The sequence below is a fragment of the Cornus florida genome, unplaced genomic scaffold, assembly GCF_030987335.1.
Source record: "Cornus florida cultivar Cherokee Brave unplaced genomic scaffold, ASM3098733v1 CherokeeBrave_3.0.0_Hap2_Chr11, whole genome shotgun sequence".
Taxonomy (NCBI): Eukaryota; Viridiplantae; Streptophyta; class Magnoliopsida; order Cornales; family Cornaceae; genus Cornus; species Cornus florida.
The window spans coordinates 108,070,590-108,088,032 of NW_026775581.1; the positions used below are offsets into that span (position 1 = coordinate 108,070,590).

A 17,443-nucleotide genomic window follows, 5' to 3' on the forward strand; every position below is an offset into this window, starting at 1 on the left:
TGTACGATCCGCATAGCACACCCTTCTAACTTTCTCCTTTACCTTTTATTTTTTATTTTTTTACTTGTAACTAAAACTAGGGATGCAAATGGTTGAGCTTATAATATACTCTTTTTGATATTTGACTAGCCTCATTTCCCAACTTATATGACATTAGTATAGAAATTATAAATGAATTACTCAGACATATAAATGAATATTTATAGTTATATTTATATTAACCTTATCTATGCCATGTTCGTATGCTACCATTTTAGATTTTGACGTGCCAATTTAACTGTCATATTGCGTTTGATATTAGAATGCTCCTTAAACAATTCCTAAGAAATGCTTTGTATAGTTCGCATAACACACTATTTTCTTCCTTTCATACCTTTTTATTTTTCATTCCCATTTACTTGTAACCTTAAACTACGTTTGCAAATGAATTGAGCTGAGTTGAGCTTGAGTTTATTCGGACTCGATTCGTTTGTTTGTGGGCACAGTTTGAAATTGCAACGAGCTTAAAAAGCTAAGGTCGGGCTCAACTTGTTTAATAACAAATATCATTCGAACTCGATTTGAACTTGTGTTCAAGATCGTTTGACTTATTCGCGAACATAAATAAATTTACATAAGTCTATGTTCATAGAGTCTATATTCATAAACATAAACATGTTCATGAACTTTATACACGTTTGTCTTTATAAACATGTTTATGAGCTTATGTTCATGAATATATTTTAGCCTACACGAGTTTATATTCATAAGCTGAACTTAATATTATTCGGATCGACTAATATGCTACTCAAGGCAGAAAAGCGAAATTGAACTTACACTCAACTCATTTGTATAACAAATTAGCAGAAGTCGAACCATATTTTTTAAAAGCAGAGCATTTCATTTGCAGCCCTAACCAAAACTACACCCACGGGTCGCTACCCCCACAGGAGAGTATGGTAGTTTTTGAAGGAGCTTTATGGTTAGGGAAGACAAAATATCCAAACCCGACGGGTCTGCACCCCGCCCCGTTTAGGGCGGGTTTGGGACCCTTTTATGTAAATGAGGATGGAGATGAAGGTAGTTTTTGAAACTTCAACAGAGACAGGATAGGGAAAACTCACCTCGCCCCGTCTAGTTTAGGGTGTACATTTACTAAAACACTCTTATATATTATAATATATTACTAAATTAGATTAAGTATAGATAAACACATTTAAGAAAAATTATAATTGGATTGTGCTAAACCTTAGAATTTGGGAATAAGAAAAATTATGTACTAAAAAAAAAAATTATAGTGTGTATTAATCAGTTACAGGGGCGGGACGGGACATGGGCAGGAGGTATGAGAATGGCGGTGAAATTTTAAAGGGTAGAAACGCGGATTAAAAAATTCACCGGGTATGGGTATGATCCCCCGCCCCGCCCCACCCCATTGCCATGCGGAACTCCTTCCTGGGCTCAGAAGCCCCGTTTTGGAGCCTAGGCCACGCCCAACACCGTCTCGATATAAGTTAGAAAGGCCCCGTTTTCTTTAGGTTCGCCTTCTCTGAAACAACATACTGTAGAGTGAAGGAGGGCATTGGTAATGGTGACCTAAAGCTTAATTAGGTCACTGGTAATGGTGACCTAATCTTGGAGGGCCTTAATTAGGTCACCACTAATGGTATCTTATAGCTTCAAAACTGCAGAGACTGTAAATGGAGGATTTCGTAATGATTTTGGCATTCTCCAATACCCCTTTAATAATATCCATAGCTCCAATTTTCTCTAACATCGGTGCAATGCAATGAAATCGCTGCACTCACTGTCCAAAAGACTGTCCTGTGTTTTTCCATAAATAGCTTACCTGCGCCCTCCATCCAGGCTGATGCAGAGAGAATCTTTCATCATTTGCAGTCAATAGGAGTATAGGACTCCGGAGAGGAGAGGAGTCTCTGCACCGTCAATAGATCATTGCGCGTGTGTTCGCGGTTGAAATTGTCTGTGACTGTGACTCTGATCATGTGTTTTGACTGCCCAGCAACCGTCAAAGTTCTCGAGAAAATGAGTTCTTTACCTCCAATCGCCGCCGCCGCCGGTGAAGAAGAGACCGGACATGGTCGTCGTCTATGTTCCAGTGACTACTATCACTGCGTAGCAGCTGATGTACGTCCATATTCTTAAGGAGCCCTTCGGTACCTCACCTCCACAATCTCACAAGGTTTTTTCTTTTTCCATCTAATGTATTATTATTATTTTAAACTTTTTAACTCTGTATTGTATTGTGTAAATGTAATACAGAATGGTATTTACTCTCTCATGTTGATGTGCCCTCTGAAAATTACAACTCTTTTCACCTTATCTTCTTATACCCTGTCTTTCAATAAATAAAAAAAAAAAAAAAAAAAAGGGGTTCCATTACGAAAATTATATAAAAACATTACCAATCAATCAACAACTTAATGCTTTTACCCACCTACTTTGTGTTGGATTTTTACAATTCTTTCAGGTAAGAACAACTTTATTTTAACGGTCTGGTTGGGATGAAAGTTTAACCCACTTGGAAAAGTTTTTTTTTTTTTTAAAAACAAAAAAATTGCTTTTAAGTTTGTTTGGTAAACAAAAAGGCACTTTCTTTTCTTTTTATTTATTTTTTATTCATGGTACAGATTTTGAATAAACTAAAATTTATTTCTTTTAAAACTTCCTTCAAGTAGAGTTGTTATATTGTAGGTAGTTGTTTTTGCCAGACAAGTTTATTAATTTTTTATTTTTATAAAAACAATTCTATCCCTTCTTTTATAAAGTTCTATTATTATCAAATATAATAACACTCCATTAGAAGACATTATTGTAAAATTAGTTATAAAAGTGCTTTAGCCTTTAAACAATATTTATTAAACAAATTAAAAAGAACTTTAATTGTGAAAAGTACCTTATATGATTGACAGCTAACATGTTTTTATTACAAACAATTTTGTGACAGCGGACAAAAACTTTTTTCATTACAACAGCACTGGCGCAATAAAAGAAGTACAAAAGTGCTTTAAATGATTGCTCTTTTGGTGGAAACCTTCCATGAATGGTTCTCTAGGTTCATATCACTGAAACAAGAATGGACATGAGGATAAATTAGAGTAACTATAAGAGGAGAGGAAGTTGGAGTGGCTTCTACTAGTGATATAATAACAAAAAGAAAGCTTAGGTGTTATAAACATATATAACGTAAACCAATAGATGTACCTATACAATATACACACACACACACATATATAAACTTGCTGAAACAATAGGTCAGTGTCAATGAGGTACCAAAACTAATATGAGATGAAGTAACAAGAAAATGTCTTTAAAAAATGGATATATGAAAATGCATAACTTGGTATATGAAAGAATTGAAGGGAGATTGATTGGAATCAATGCAAGGAAAGGATGATAAGAATGTTTCACCCCATGCTTTTCTTTTTCATTGTCTATTTTGTGCTATCGTCTCATGCTAATTAAGAGCAATTCTTTGTAGTGAGAAACAAGGAGCAATCTTAGCCTAATCATACCTGATCTTCTTTGGAATATTGGAATTTGTATGGGAATTTCCTACGTCTTAAGCAAAGATCATGATTGATTGAAACATTGCAAGTCTTTTTTTTTTAATCTATTTCGATCACTATGAAGATCACAGGAAACAAATGGTAGAATCCATTTGTTATGTCACCAATATCTAGAATCCATTTGAGCACTATGAAGCTCGCTATCATTTTTAAAAAAATTTGTTTTCTGAAAATTCTGCATCCCAACTAATTATAGAGTTATGGTGTTCAACTAAAGTAAAAAAAGTGGGGAAAAAGTTTAGGTTTGACGCGGGGTTGGGTGGAATAGAGTTGTGAGATAGTTGTTCCAGCTTTGTAAATAGTGAGCTCCTATGAAGCACGAATAATTATCTAAGGGAGTGGTATATGTATCGTATCTGTATTAGATGCCAAAAGGCCCGATACTCCTCGAATACTCACTGGTAGGTGCCATTAACATCTTAATGTATCCATAATTTGATTTTTTTTCTTCCTAATTTCAAACACGTATCTAGTACTTTTCAAATACTTGAAGACACGTCTTGACACATCGAAACTATAAAATACCACATTTCTGGTATACTAACATAAAAGCATGATAAGGGTTTCAAATACTTTGTCTTTCTCAGGTAAAATGTATTGAGATTTAATGAGAACAGTTCATGTCTTATTTTTTTTCAAAGTCCATGTCCATGCAACATAACTTTTTATTTTTTCATGCCCTATTTACTATTATAAATTAGATATTCATATTGTTATTTATAATATATGTATATAACAAGACAAACTATTATAATTTTAGATTTGTGCAGGGATATTTGATTTTATACATACGTATGTACATACAAAATATACATGTAAATATATTTTTTTTGTGTCATTGCCATATCTATATCTTGTATATTAAGAATTTGTTCATATTGCCTTAAGGTTATCGTGTCATTTCCATTTTGTGCATCCATGTTTGTGCTTTATAGGTATTCAGCTTTGAACATTACTTTGGTCTTCTCTCTCTCTCTCTCTCTCTCTCTCTCTCTCGGGTTTGATAATAGAAAATTTGTTCAAACTTTGACTAATGAGACCATTCTAGACCTACTAAAACCTTAATAGACGCCAATATCATAAATTGATCCATTATACAGCCAATGAATTGCTTATACAGTCCATTGTCTAACGCATTTTATAATTACCAAGAGGTAAACTGACCTATGGAAGCATATAATTGAACTTAAATTTTACAATGACATAATAACATAAAGTCTTCATTGCTCTTGCCATGAAATTTAATTTACCCTTTTCTTGTTCATCTGATGCTCTGCATCAACTAGGTTAAGGCAGATCTCACTTTACTAGAACAGAACAGTTTTCTTGATTTAGGGTTTTGTGGAATGCTACCATTAGAGAATATATTCCTTCTCGCAACCTAAATGCACCTTAGGAGCTAAACTGTCCTTTTATTGATTTGCACTATTTCCATTGCTACCTCAAAAAGAGAAACTTGTCTCATCGTTTATGTAACTGTCCAAAAAAGCTACTTACATGGAAATTAATTAAGGTGGCTATTTAATTTATCAAAATAAAGTTGAAGTAATTTGAAGAGTGAACAACTTTAGGTGCAAATGGCCAATTGCACCTGGTATGAAATTTAACCATGACATGATTTCATAAGATCCCAATTGCACTTGGTATGAAATTAACTCACCTTTTTCTTGTTCACGTGCTCTGAATGAGGTAGGTGGAGGAATCTTACCTGACTAGAACAATAACAATTCCATCTCTTGATTTAAAAATTTATGATATTTTACCACTAGATCATGTACGATTCTCACAACCTAAATGTGCCTTAGGAGCTAAATTAATTCTTTAAATGGAGAAATATGGAAGCCTTTATATAGCTTTCCAAAATGGCTACTTAATTAGAAGTCATTAAGGAGACTATTTGATTTATGAATTAAAAGTTAAGGAGGCCATATGAAAGGTAACCAACTTCAGGTGCAACTACTTAATTAGAAGTCATTAAGGAGGCTATTTGGTTTATCAATTAAATGTTAATGGGGCCATATGAAAGGTAACTAGCTTCAGGTGCAAGTGACCTATTGAGGATATTAATTCAGGAGCAAAGCTTAGTTACTCTATTTCAATTCCATCCTTCTTGCTAGAACACAGTGAAACATGTGAATTATGGTTACGAAGGTTTTGATTTTTTGTTGCTCAGACTAATCAACCACTAGAATTTAAATATGAAAAACAAAAATTACCTGAATTGGGGATAAAATTTGATATTTCAATGGAAAGAATGAGATCTTTACTCTCTTCTCTTTTTCAAACAAGACAGCGAAATGGTTGGATATATGTTGGTAAGATTCACCAATTATAGATGTGGTCATTGGATGTGGAAACACTTTGGTAACGTTAATGAAGTTGTAAAGGATACATAGTTACTGATTAGTTAATGCTATGGGCACTCATCTCAAAGTATTACTGGCTACCTAGGTTGTGAACAATAACCTATACAATTTTTTATTTTTTATATTTTTAATTTTTTGCTGCACTTGCTTTGCTGTCAGGAGTCCAGATTACATTTTAGTTGTTGTCGTCATCATCAATTCTTCATTGTGTGAGGATCAATTCTGTCATTCAATCTCCTCTCTCTCTCTCTCTCTCTCTCTTGGATGTGGGAAGGTGGGGATGATTCAAGAGACATCAAAGGGGCAATCCTAATGCCCTGACATGGGACAGACTGATTGGAAGATGCGGACACTAGTCACACTACCTAGGTGGGAACACTAGAAAAGCCACACCTTTAAGGAACCATGCGGCGTCTGTTTGGGGTGGGATTTAGGTGTAATGGACATCTGAGTCATCATTTTTTTAGCACACGTTGGAGCTCTAGAGGAGGGAGGAGTTTAAGCAAATGGGCATAACCTCTATCGTCTGTTCCCACTATGGATTTTAAGCAAATGGGCGTTACCTCTCTATCGCTTCTTACCACGACCACCACTACTAGTTTTTTGGCCCATAGACTTGACCGTGGCACACCCACACACAAAGAGAGGAAAGAAACAGCACCGTATTTGTCATTGCATAATTATGACATCTCTATCCAAATCACATGGGTGCGGTTTTACTTCCATTGTAACCGACAATAGAAAAGCCACACCCTTGAGGAACCATGTGTGTCTGTTTGGGGTGGGATTTAGGTGGCAATGGACATATGGCACATCACCTGCTTAGCACGCGTTGGAGCTCTGGAGGAGGGAGGAGTTTAAGCAAATGGGCATTACCTCTATATCACCTCTTACCACCACGGATTTTACCTCTCTATCACTTCTTACCACCACCCTCACTACTAGTTATTTGGCCCACAGACTTGACTCAAAGAGAGAGAGAGCATGCCATATTTGTCATTATATAATTATGACATCTCTATCCAAATCACGAGTGTGGTTTTACTTCCATTGTAACCGATGATATAAGTACAAAATTACAAAATACAACTGGCAACTGGAGTCCATAGTCCTTATACAAGTCTCCTCTTCTTCTTTGCTTCTGTTCTAAAGCTTTGTTTTCCGTCCATTGTTTTTGTTGGTGGTGGTGTTTTTAAGGTGCAGATCACCATTCACTAATGAAACAAACTTCCTTGCTTGGTTTTCTTACCCCCACTATCTGAGGTAAAGCCTCCATCTTCCTTTTTAATCTGTGTTTTTCTTTTGTTTTTTGTGATTTAGTTGATTATTAATTTGTTTCACATTGCTGTTTGATTTCCTGAACCTATTTGACTGGTTATGTTATGTATTTGTATACTGAAAGTACGATCCCCAAATGGGATTTTCCGTCATGTGCTATTGCCTATGAAAGTGATTCATCTTATGAGTTATCTCGTTCTGTTTTAGACCCTCCTTTTCTTTTCTTTTCTTTTTCTTTGCTTCTTCTTTTGTTTTTGTGTTTTGTTTTACAAATACTGAATAGAAGTAAAATGAATAAGTAAATAAATAGCTTTAGATGCCTTTTCCCTGTACTATCTGTTGTAGTTTTGTAGTTCTTTCAGGCATCACAATGGCAAGGCTGTTATTTTAGACCAAACTTCAATTTTAACTGACCGGTCTCCGGGGGTACATATTTCATCGATCCTGCCTCTTGCATAACTTTTGTGCCACTCTCCTTAACAATCTTCCACCTGATCTCCTTTGTTTCAAATTCTTAATCCTAAAGCCCCATTTAAGAAGGGGGAAAATTTTTCAAAACCTGATTCACCGAGTGCTCTGATCTCATTGGAACCTTTTCCCTTCATGATAAATCGTGAATGTCTTATGATTAGCATTTTTTATTTGAGCGCAACTCATTTATTTTTTATTTAAAATAATGAGCTTTATAGATCGCCATTTCTAGACTGTGAGAATGATAAAGAGCGCTAGATGCTGGGGGCTGAAACTTGTAATCTCCTGTTTTCGCTTAGTGAATTATTTCCCCCGATCTTCACCGTTGATGTAGGCTTGCTTTAAGCCGAACCACGTAAATCTTTGTGTTTTGTGTAGTTCTTGTTTTTTTTTGTGTTTCATGATTGTTTCTTGGTTCGCGGTTGTTTGTCGTAATATAGACCTTTTGCAAATTTCTACTGTCATAAAGTAAAGATTTACTTGGGTTTTTTGTGGTTGAGTTCGTAGGATTACCTATTTGATAAAGGGAAAAGTTGTTTCAACTTTGACTATCGGGACTATTGTGGACCTATACAGCCCATTACCACCACTTAAGCCTATGTTTAACCAACTTAAAAATTACCAAGAAGTAAATTAATCTATGGAAACATAAAATGAAGACTCAAATTATACCAATACATGTCTACTTAAGGTCCCAATTGCTGAATTTAACTTGCCTTTTTCTTGTTCTCATTCTTGGCATTAGGTAGGTCTAGGCATCTCACCTGCCATTTGATTTATTTTTTTATTTTTTATTTTTTTAAGAAGCTATGGAGCCTATTTGAAAGGTAAGCAACTGAAGGAGAAAATTACCTGCTGAGAATCTACTTCAGTAACATTACTCTTTTTGAATTCCATCCCTCTTAGAATACAGTGGAACAAGCAAATTATGGGTTGTCATGGCTTTAAGTATTTGTTGTTTTAGACTAGTCAACTACTATAATTAAATAATTTAGAAAAGATAAACAATATTGCCTGATTTGTGGTAAAATTGGATGTTTTGATGGAAAAGTATGACCTCTTCCTTCTCTTTTATTTTTCCAAACCAAGAAAAATAAATTAACTGGAGAAAAGTTTTGGGGGATTCAGCAATTATAAATGTGGCCGTTAGTTGAATTAATGCTTTGGTAAAATTTGTGAAGTTGTAAACTAACAAAAATTCAGTAACATTAAAGGCATTCGGCAAAAAGCATTTACTATGAACTTTCCAAAACCACTATTAGTATTTCTTTTTCCTTCTTCACTTGACCTCAGACTGGCCTGACCTGGATGTGTCCTCACAGTTGGCTGTACCCTTGTATTCAATTCCCCATCAATCCTTCTCTCTCTCTCTCTCTCTCTCTCTCTGTCTTTTTTATTTCTTTTCTTTTTCCTTTTTCTGTACATTTTCTCTGTATATAGGAGTGAGGAGACCTCAGCATCGTCATAGTCATTATCACCAATCATCAATCCATCGTCATGTGAGGGGACAATTCTGTCACTCTATCTCTTTTCTCTCTCTCCTGCATGTGGGGAGGGAAAGATTAGTTGAGTGATGTCAACTGGGGCAATATTTATGTCATGTGTTTATGGAAGCGTGTATTTGTGGTCGGGGTGGGGGTTGGGGTGGCAGTAAGCATCTGAGACATCATCTGTCCAGCACGTGTCGGAGCTCTAAAAAAGGGAGGAATCTAACCAACTCGAACATTATTTCTCTATTGCCACCACCACTACCAGTACTATTACTTTTTCCCACAGGCTGACTCTGACACGCGCGCCCAGAGAGTAAAGAGTGGGCATCATATTTGTCGTCAAAATATCAAATGTTGTCTCTATCCAATGAGTTGGGGGCAATTTTATCATTGTCATAGCTGATGATATAAATACATATGGCAACCTAAATCAACAGTGTTGAGGCAAGCCCCCTCTTCTTCTTTGCTTCTTTTCTACTGCTTGGTTAGGTGTTACCTTTGCCCATCGTCTGACAAGGTAAAGCCTCTGTCTTCCTTTTATATTTATGTTTTTCGTTTCTCCATTTCCAATTTATTTTAATAATTAAAATGTTTCTCATTATCGTTTGATCTCTTGAATCTGTTTGAATGACAACTCTATATTTCTGTGCGTGTGTGCTCTGATTATGATCTCAGAAAGGAAATTTCTGTCAAGTTGCTATGGCCTCTGAAATTTATATGCTCTCTCTCCTGTTCTTTAAAATATCCTTTTCTTTTTGCTCAATCTTTTTTTTTTTTTATCTCTTTCTTCTACTTCTTCTTCTTCTTCTTCTTCTTCTTCTTTTTTTTTTTTTCCCAGCTCTTCTGAGTATTGCAGTAAGATAAATAAATAATCTACCAATAAATAGATAATTTCAAAAGTTTTATGTGTCCGACTTTTGTAGTTCTTTCTGGCGTCATGAAGGCCACACTATTATTTAGAAGGAAAAATAAACAACTAATATTGTTTTCATTTTTAAATGACTGCTCTTTTAGGGAAATCTTCAATGCATGTTGCCTTTAAAGGGAAAACTTTAATTTTCTTCGTTCTATTTTCTATTATGTAAACAGAAGCACTTGCTCCTCGACTGATGACTTGGTTGATCTTTTGGACTATATTGGTCCTTAGGTTCAATTTTCATTTTTTGTATTAGGGATGCATTCCCCTTTTAAACGCTCTTCTAATTGACTTTTACTTATAAAAAAAAGGGAAAACTTTAATTTTACTCTCCTTGAAAATTTAACAGTCTCTTAGTTTCTCTTGCTTAATTGTAAATTAGTGATAAAGAAAGTTAATGCAAAAAAGAGTTGAAAACTTGATTCACTCTGATCTGATTAGAACCTATTTGTTCCATGCTAACTCCTTAATGTCTTTTGGTCGAGTAATTGATTTTTTTCCAAATTAGCATTCTTAAATGTATCCTGTGTTGTCAATTTTTTATATGAAATAATGATCTTGATAGAATCACAAGCCTCTGGATTTTCAACCTTCATAAAGTAAACATAGGATCTATTATTACCTAGTATTTGGGCTTTTGTAATCTAACTGTGGGAATTTATGTGATTCAATGTCGTGAGGAAGCTATAATGGAAGGTTCAATAAGAGAAATCTCAATGCATGGCTGATGTCACTGTTTCATGTGCAGAAAATCTTGAGCAGTAAGTTGGCTGTGAAATACTTACTGACAATGGCTTTGTCATGCGGTGTTACGCCCACCCATCCTCCACAGTAGAAAGAAAACATTTAGCTTTTGGTTTTGGTTTTGTTTGATGTGTGCTTGTTTTATACTATTTAAGAACAGTTTCTTTATTGTGAGCATCAAGAAATGTTATTTTAATTCAATGATATGGGAAAAATTATTGGCATCACCTGCATTTTAAGTTCCTCAGAGTGTGTAATCATGTGTATGCTTCTATGGGAACATTGGAACTTGAGCTTTTTTTTTCCTCCTGTGTGTGGATACCACATCTTGAAGCAAAGTTGTAGTTTGTTCATGAAATAATGATTGATTGAAACCTTACAAGTCAAATTATTTGAAGCATTTGACGTTTCTCGAGCATAATGAAGATTACGTGTAAGAGATGGTTAAATAATTTATGTTAATATTAGAACCTTATGTTTCAAATCCATAACCTACGAGTAGAAATGTAGAATCTCATTGATATTGAAAATCCTGTGCTTCAAAATTCATTACCTGTAAGAACTATCTCAGTGGTTGTGAATAGGAAGGAGCCCATCCTTTAGAAAATCTCTATATAATCAAAATAACATGCACATCCTATTGTTGGTAGAAACTCAATATAATGAATCCCATTCCCATTACCATATCGGAAACAGTAATTTCAAAGTAAAGGCCCTAGGTGGACACTTGGTTGTCCCTTGTAATAAGTATGCCCAATCCCATCACTGTATCCAGAGACTTATGCGATTACTCGAATGCAAATCCTTTAAATAATGACTGTGAAATAACCTTTTGGTTTTTTAAGATGAAAAAGGATACCATTTATGCATGGCAGGTGGTCAAAATATACATTTTGTTTAGTTCTTGCAGAAATTCCGGCATCCTGGACTTTTTGGTTAAGTCACTTCTTAAACATAGGCATTATTTTATATTTGTAAAGGTGGTATAGACATCATGCTTCATCATTTCATCTTAGCTGGAAGATTGGGTTCCTTTAAGCTTCTTAGTAAAATTTGCAAGAAAATGGAGGACATTTGGCAGTACTCACATATTTCTTTATGTTAGAAAAAGCTCTGGTTTAGGATAACATTTGGCTCTTTTAGCAGTTCAAATGTAGGGAAAATCAGTGGGTGGAAGATGATAAATAATGAAAAGATGAACTTACTGTTGTAATGATTCGCGATAGCTTTAGAAAACTTGGAGAATACCTTCTATGGTTTAGTTTTATGGTGGGCTAATGTTTTGTGATGCTGTAGGTTTATGACTTTAAAAACAGGGGAAGACAGATTGGTGGAGTTATTGATAATAGGGATGGAATGGGTTTGGTTTACAAGCGATGGACTGTAATAATTTCAGAAAATTCTGTAGGATTGTGGATTAATTTATCAAAGCTCTTTAATTTGTTGAATTTTTTTTGAAACAGTAGATCTGAAGTGCATGTGATTGCAACCCATGCCATTGATTATAATTCTGCATCTTGAAACAGGAGAGTTTAGAAAGATTTATTATGTTAGTATGTACAGGAAATGCATTTATCATTGTAGGTGCAATGCATTCAAAACTAGATATGGTTTTTTATCTTATTTTTGAAATACATTACTTATAGTGCCTAATTCCTTCCATATGTAAACTATGTATTGTGTCAGTGGTTGAACTCGGTGGACTATGGTTGAACTGCTCTGTGTGAACCTGTGTTTTTTATGTTGTTGTAAACATTCTGGTTCTATTACCATGGTGAAACTTATTTCTCAGTTGTAGCTTTTGATTTTTCAGGACCAAATTGTTGAGCACACTACTTTTGCAGTCCTTTGTGAGTAGCAATATCCCTTGTGGAAGAAGGAAAAGGTAAAAGCAAAAGGAAAAAGAAGGTGATTGGTCAGTTTTGCAATACGTTCTCTCCCTTAGGACTGATTACCATCTATTTAGGGGTTCCGGATCCATTTTTAATAAAAATGGCTGCGAATCAAGTCTCCATTGATGTTCATGACCACGGTATGGCTCTTGATGGGCAAAAGGGGAGAGTTAAGTGCAATTATTGTGGTAAAGTTATGAGTGGCTTCACCCGCCTTCGTTACCATTTAGGATGCGTAAAGGGAGATGTATCTCCTTGTACAGAAGTTCCCACAGATGTGATGGAACTAATGAGAAACAGGCTACTTGAAACGAAACAAGGAAATTTAAGCAAGGAAGTTGGGGAGCTGTGCCACCCAAATCTTCCTTGGAAGAGGAATTGCTCTCCTCACTCGAATGGTGATGGCAATAAGTTGGAAACCACTCAAACAGCTGTAGTTGGGTGCAAGAAACGTGCTAAGGTGAACTCTAAATCAAAAAACAGTGATATGGCATCTACTTCTTTTTCTGAGGGACAAATAGGTTCCCTAGCAGCCACCGATGGAATAGAAAGTTCATTGTCGCGCAAAGCTCAAAAATGCATTGGTAGATTCTTTTATGAATCTGGCATTGATTTTAGTGTGGTGAAATCTCTTAGTTTCCAGAAAATGATTAACGCCACCCTAGCTTGTGGTAAAGCTGGATGTAAGATCCCCACTTGTCAGGGATTAAAAGAGTGTATCCTTCAGGAAGAAGTAAAAGAGATGCAACAGTATGTGATGGAGATCAGAGAGTCATGGACAAACTCGGGGTGCAGTATAATACTGGACGGATGGATCGACGGGAAGGGTCGAAACCTGATCAATGTTCTAGTTGATTGCCCACAAGGACCTATTTACCTGCAGTCATTTGATGTTTCAGACTATGTTGGAAATGTTGATGCCTTCCAGTTGTTTCTTGATGAAGTTATTGGGGAGATTGGGGCTGAGAATGTGGTGCAAATAGTTACATATTCTGCATCAGCCTGGATGGAGGCTGCAGGTAAGCTATTTATGGAAAAACACAGGACAGTCTTTTGGACAATCAGTGCATCTCATTGCATAGCGCTGATGTTAGAGAAAATTGGAGCTATGGATATTATTAAAGGGGTATTGGATAATGCCAAAATCATTACAAAATTCATTTACAGTCATGCCGCAATTTTAAAGCTTCTACGACATCATACTAATGGCTGTGACCTAATTAAGCCTTCCAAGATTAGGTCAGCGATGCCCTTCTTGACTCTAGAGAATATTGTGTCTCAGAAGGCGAACCTAAAAAAAATGTTTGTTTCTTCCAAGTGGAATAGCTCAATCTGCGCTTCTAGCATGGAGGGGGAAAGAGTAGCTAATTTAGTGGCGGGCAGCTCTTTCTGGTCTGGAGCCACTATGGTTTTGAAGGCAACTATCCCACTGGTGCGTGTTTTGGAATTAATCAATGAGGATGATAAGCCAAAACTTTGTTATATATATGAAACAATGGATCAAGCTAAGGAAACAATTAAAGAGGGATTTAGAAAGAAGGAAGCGAAGTACATGCCGTTTTGGGAAATTATTGATGAGATTTGGAACCAGCATCTCCACAGTCCTCTTCATTGTGCTGGTTACTATTTGAACCCAGTTTATATATATTCAAGTGATTTCTTCATTGATAATGAGGTTTCCAGTGGCCTTTTGTGCTCCATTGTCTGTATGGTGGAAGATAAACATGTCCAAGATTTGATTTCGCTACAAATTGATGAGTATCGAATGGCTAAGGGTGCCTTTGGTCCAGGAAGTGCCATTGATCAGCGATTGAATGTTCCTCCAGGTAACAGAATTTCTATTGTGTCCTCTTGATTGTTTGCATCTTTATCTATTTTGATTCATCTCTAAATTAAGATTTTGATTTTGCATCCTCTAAAATTTGGCGGCAGCTGTTTGGTGGTCCTACTATGGAGGAGAATGTCCCGAGCTGCAGAGATTGGCCATTCGAGTTCTAAGCCAGACATGTGATGGTTCTTCAAAATATGGGCTAAAGAGGACTTTGGCTGAGAAGCTCCTCACAAAAGGAAGGAATCGTATCGAGCAAGAACGATTGACTGATCTTACATTTGTTCATTATAATATGCAGTTGCGGAACTTCAAATTGGGTCTTAATGATGGCATTGTGATTGAAGAAATTGACCCTATGGATGATTGGATTGTGGATCAAGCAGAACAGATTGTGTTCCAGGGTGATGAAGGAACATGGATGGACGTGTACTGTGGAGATGCTACCACCAGTGGAGGGGCTATTAATGGAGAAGGGCCTTCTACTTTTCATTCAAGACAGGAGCCGCCAAGTGAGTAGATATCTTGTTGAATGCCTTTTTAGTCATCCCAATGAGTTGGCTGGTCTTTATTGATAAGACAGAAAATGGGTGACAAGCCTATTTCAGTGATGTGACAGTGTTTGCGCTCATCAACCCCATTTTGCTCTGCTTTTCGGCCAGACCAGAATCTTGACCTCCAATCGAGCTACGAGCAAGAGTAGGTAGGCGGCTAGGGGGGAGGGGCGGCCTTTTCAATCAATCTCCGGCCGCTCAGTGCCGCTATTGGTGCGAGTTGTAAGGAATCTTGGTCTCGAGTTGAGCTGGGGCATCGTTTCATTCAAACAAAGTGGAAAAAAAGGAGAGGATGGCATCAGATGGAATGAAGACTTGAAACTAGTACTTCATAAGGTGGTACTCATTTGTTTAGCGTTTGTGTTTCTAAAATAATGCGACCATTTGTAACGGAGCTTGCAGTCTTGTTTATTTGTGTTTTAAGAATTAAGAAAAAGTACTTTTGCATGAGGAGGTTTATAAAAATTTCTTCTTGTGATGCAATGTTCATGATAGAGAGGCATTGAAGGTCCAGATGATGTTCTGACTATCCTTATATTGTCTTAAATTCACAAAGGTAATCACAGTTTTTGTTTTGTTGGAAATATCTGTAGCTTTATTCTAATTATTTTTTGTTTTGTTGGAAACCCTCGGCAGCTGCAATTCGAGTGATGGAGTGGGACCTTCCTCCTCTTTTCATCCTCGTCGCCTTCTCCCTCGGTACAGACCAGCGATGCTCGGGTGTCAACCAGAGCACCATTCCTGTGTCTCAATGTTGGGGATGGGCTTTCGTGAATTCTTGTTTTGGGTTGGGCTGGCTAGCGAAGTTCTAGTTTGATTCGGGCCTAACTTAGTCCGAAATTTATGTACAGTTTCTTTCTTCCTAAAAATTAATTTACTTTTCAAAAAAAAAAAAAAAATCTTGAGTTCTTACATCCTTCCAGTAGACTTTGCATATTACAATTCACAGTGAACAAGTTTTCATGAAAAAACTACTTTTTAAAATTACATGCTTTGAGATTAAACGATGAATCTATTATCATACTTATTATTAAAAGTATAAAGAATTTCAGTATTTATTTATAATGTAATAAGAAATATTGAAATTTAATAAAAATAAATCTAATTAGACAAAAAAATATAAAAAATAAATAAATGATTTCGTCTCCACTTATAATTTTAAAAATAATATATATCTATCTATACTATTATTAAAAGTATAAAGAGTTTCAGTATTTATTTATAATATTGAAAAAATCAAATATATTGAAATTCAATAAATAAAAAAAAATCTAATTAGACAAGAAAATATATAAAGAAAATATATAATTTAGTCTCCCACATATTTTCTAATTTTATAAAGAGTATATAAATAATTTCGTCTCCCATTTATATTCTAATTCTGTTTCTTGTATTCTAAAGAAAATAAAAATAATTTATAATTTAGTCTCCCATTTATATTCTAATTCTGTTTTCTTATATTCTAAAGAAAATAAAAATAATTTATAATTTAGTTTCCCACGTCTTAGTATAGATAAAGAAAATAAAAATAATTTAATTGAATTCAAAAGTTTAATTAATTATTATTATTATTATTTACCTCTCTTACCTTGTGTCCATTTTATGTTCATTAATCATTTTATAGTTTTGCTTATTATGTTTTATAGAATATTTTTTAATTATTTATTATTGTAAGAATTTTGTATTTGTTGAATATTATTTGTTACTAAAAAAATATTAGTAAATTGTAATAAAAAAATATTCTTGATTTTGATATTGTTTTAGGAGTAATAACTGAATTTCTATTGAAGTTCAATTAAAAATTATTATTATTATCACTTTAACTAGTGTAAATTTTATGTTCATTGCTCATTTTAAAATTTTGCTATTTATGTTTTATAGAATGATTTTTGATTTATTACTTTAAAGATTTTATAAATTGTTATCATTATTTAATCTTGTAATCCGTTTATTTTAATTAATATATAAATGTAATTATTTAAAATAATAAAATTTAATTACTATTTGAGAAAATGATTTTTTTAATTGCTTTGTTGAATATCAGTTTTACTAATAAGTAATAAATATCATTGCACGGTTAATCAGTTTTCTTGAAAGCACTATTTCTTAAAATTACATGCTTTAGATTAAATGATGAATAAGTGATAAATATTGGAGTACTAGTTTTTTTTTTTTTTTTTTTTTAAAAAAAAAAACTTTGAACAATGTATAAATTGTATTCTCTAAAAAATCACTAACTCTATTAATGCTCCTTACGTCTAAAAAAAAACGTTCATTTTTTCTTTTTGAGTTGTCCTAAAATAATTGTTCACTCTTTTTTTTCAAACAATATATT

General features: G+C 34.7%; 1 protein-coding gene across 2 annotated transcripts; it reads left to right on the forward strand.

The window, feature by feature from the left end:
• Positions 1-1,500: 1,500 nt before the first annotated feature.
• Positions 1,501-15,694, forward strand: LOC132283333 (uncharacterized). 2 transcript variants are annotated; one of them, XM_059785274.1, is made up of 3 exons: positions 1,501-2,182; positions 12,633-14,552; positions 14,659-15,694. In XM_059785274.1, exons 2-3 carry the CDS (start codon positions 12,827-12,829, stop codon positions 15,072-15,074), a joined length of 2,142 nt encoding a protein of 713 aa, XP_059641257.1. In that variant the 5' UTR covers positions 1,501-2,182; positions 12,633-12,826; the 3' UTR covers positions 15,075-15,694. The 2 variants fall into 2 exon arrangements, with proteins under 2 accessions (XP_059641257.1, XP_059641256.1); XM_059785273.1 differs by having other exon boundaries at positions 12,648-14,552.
• Positions 15,695-17,443: the final 1,749 nt, after the last annotated feature.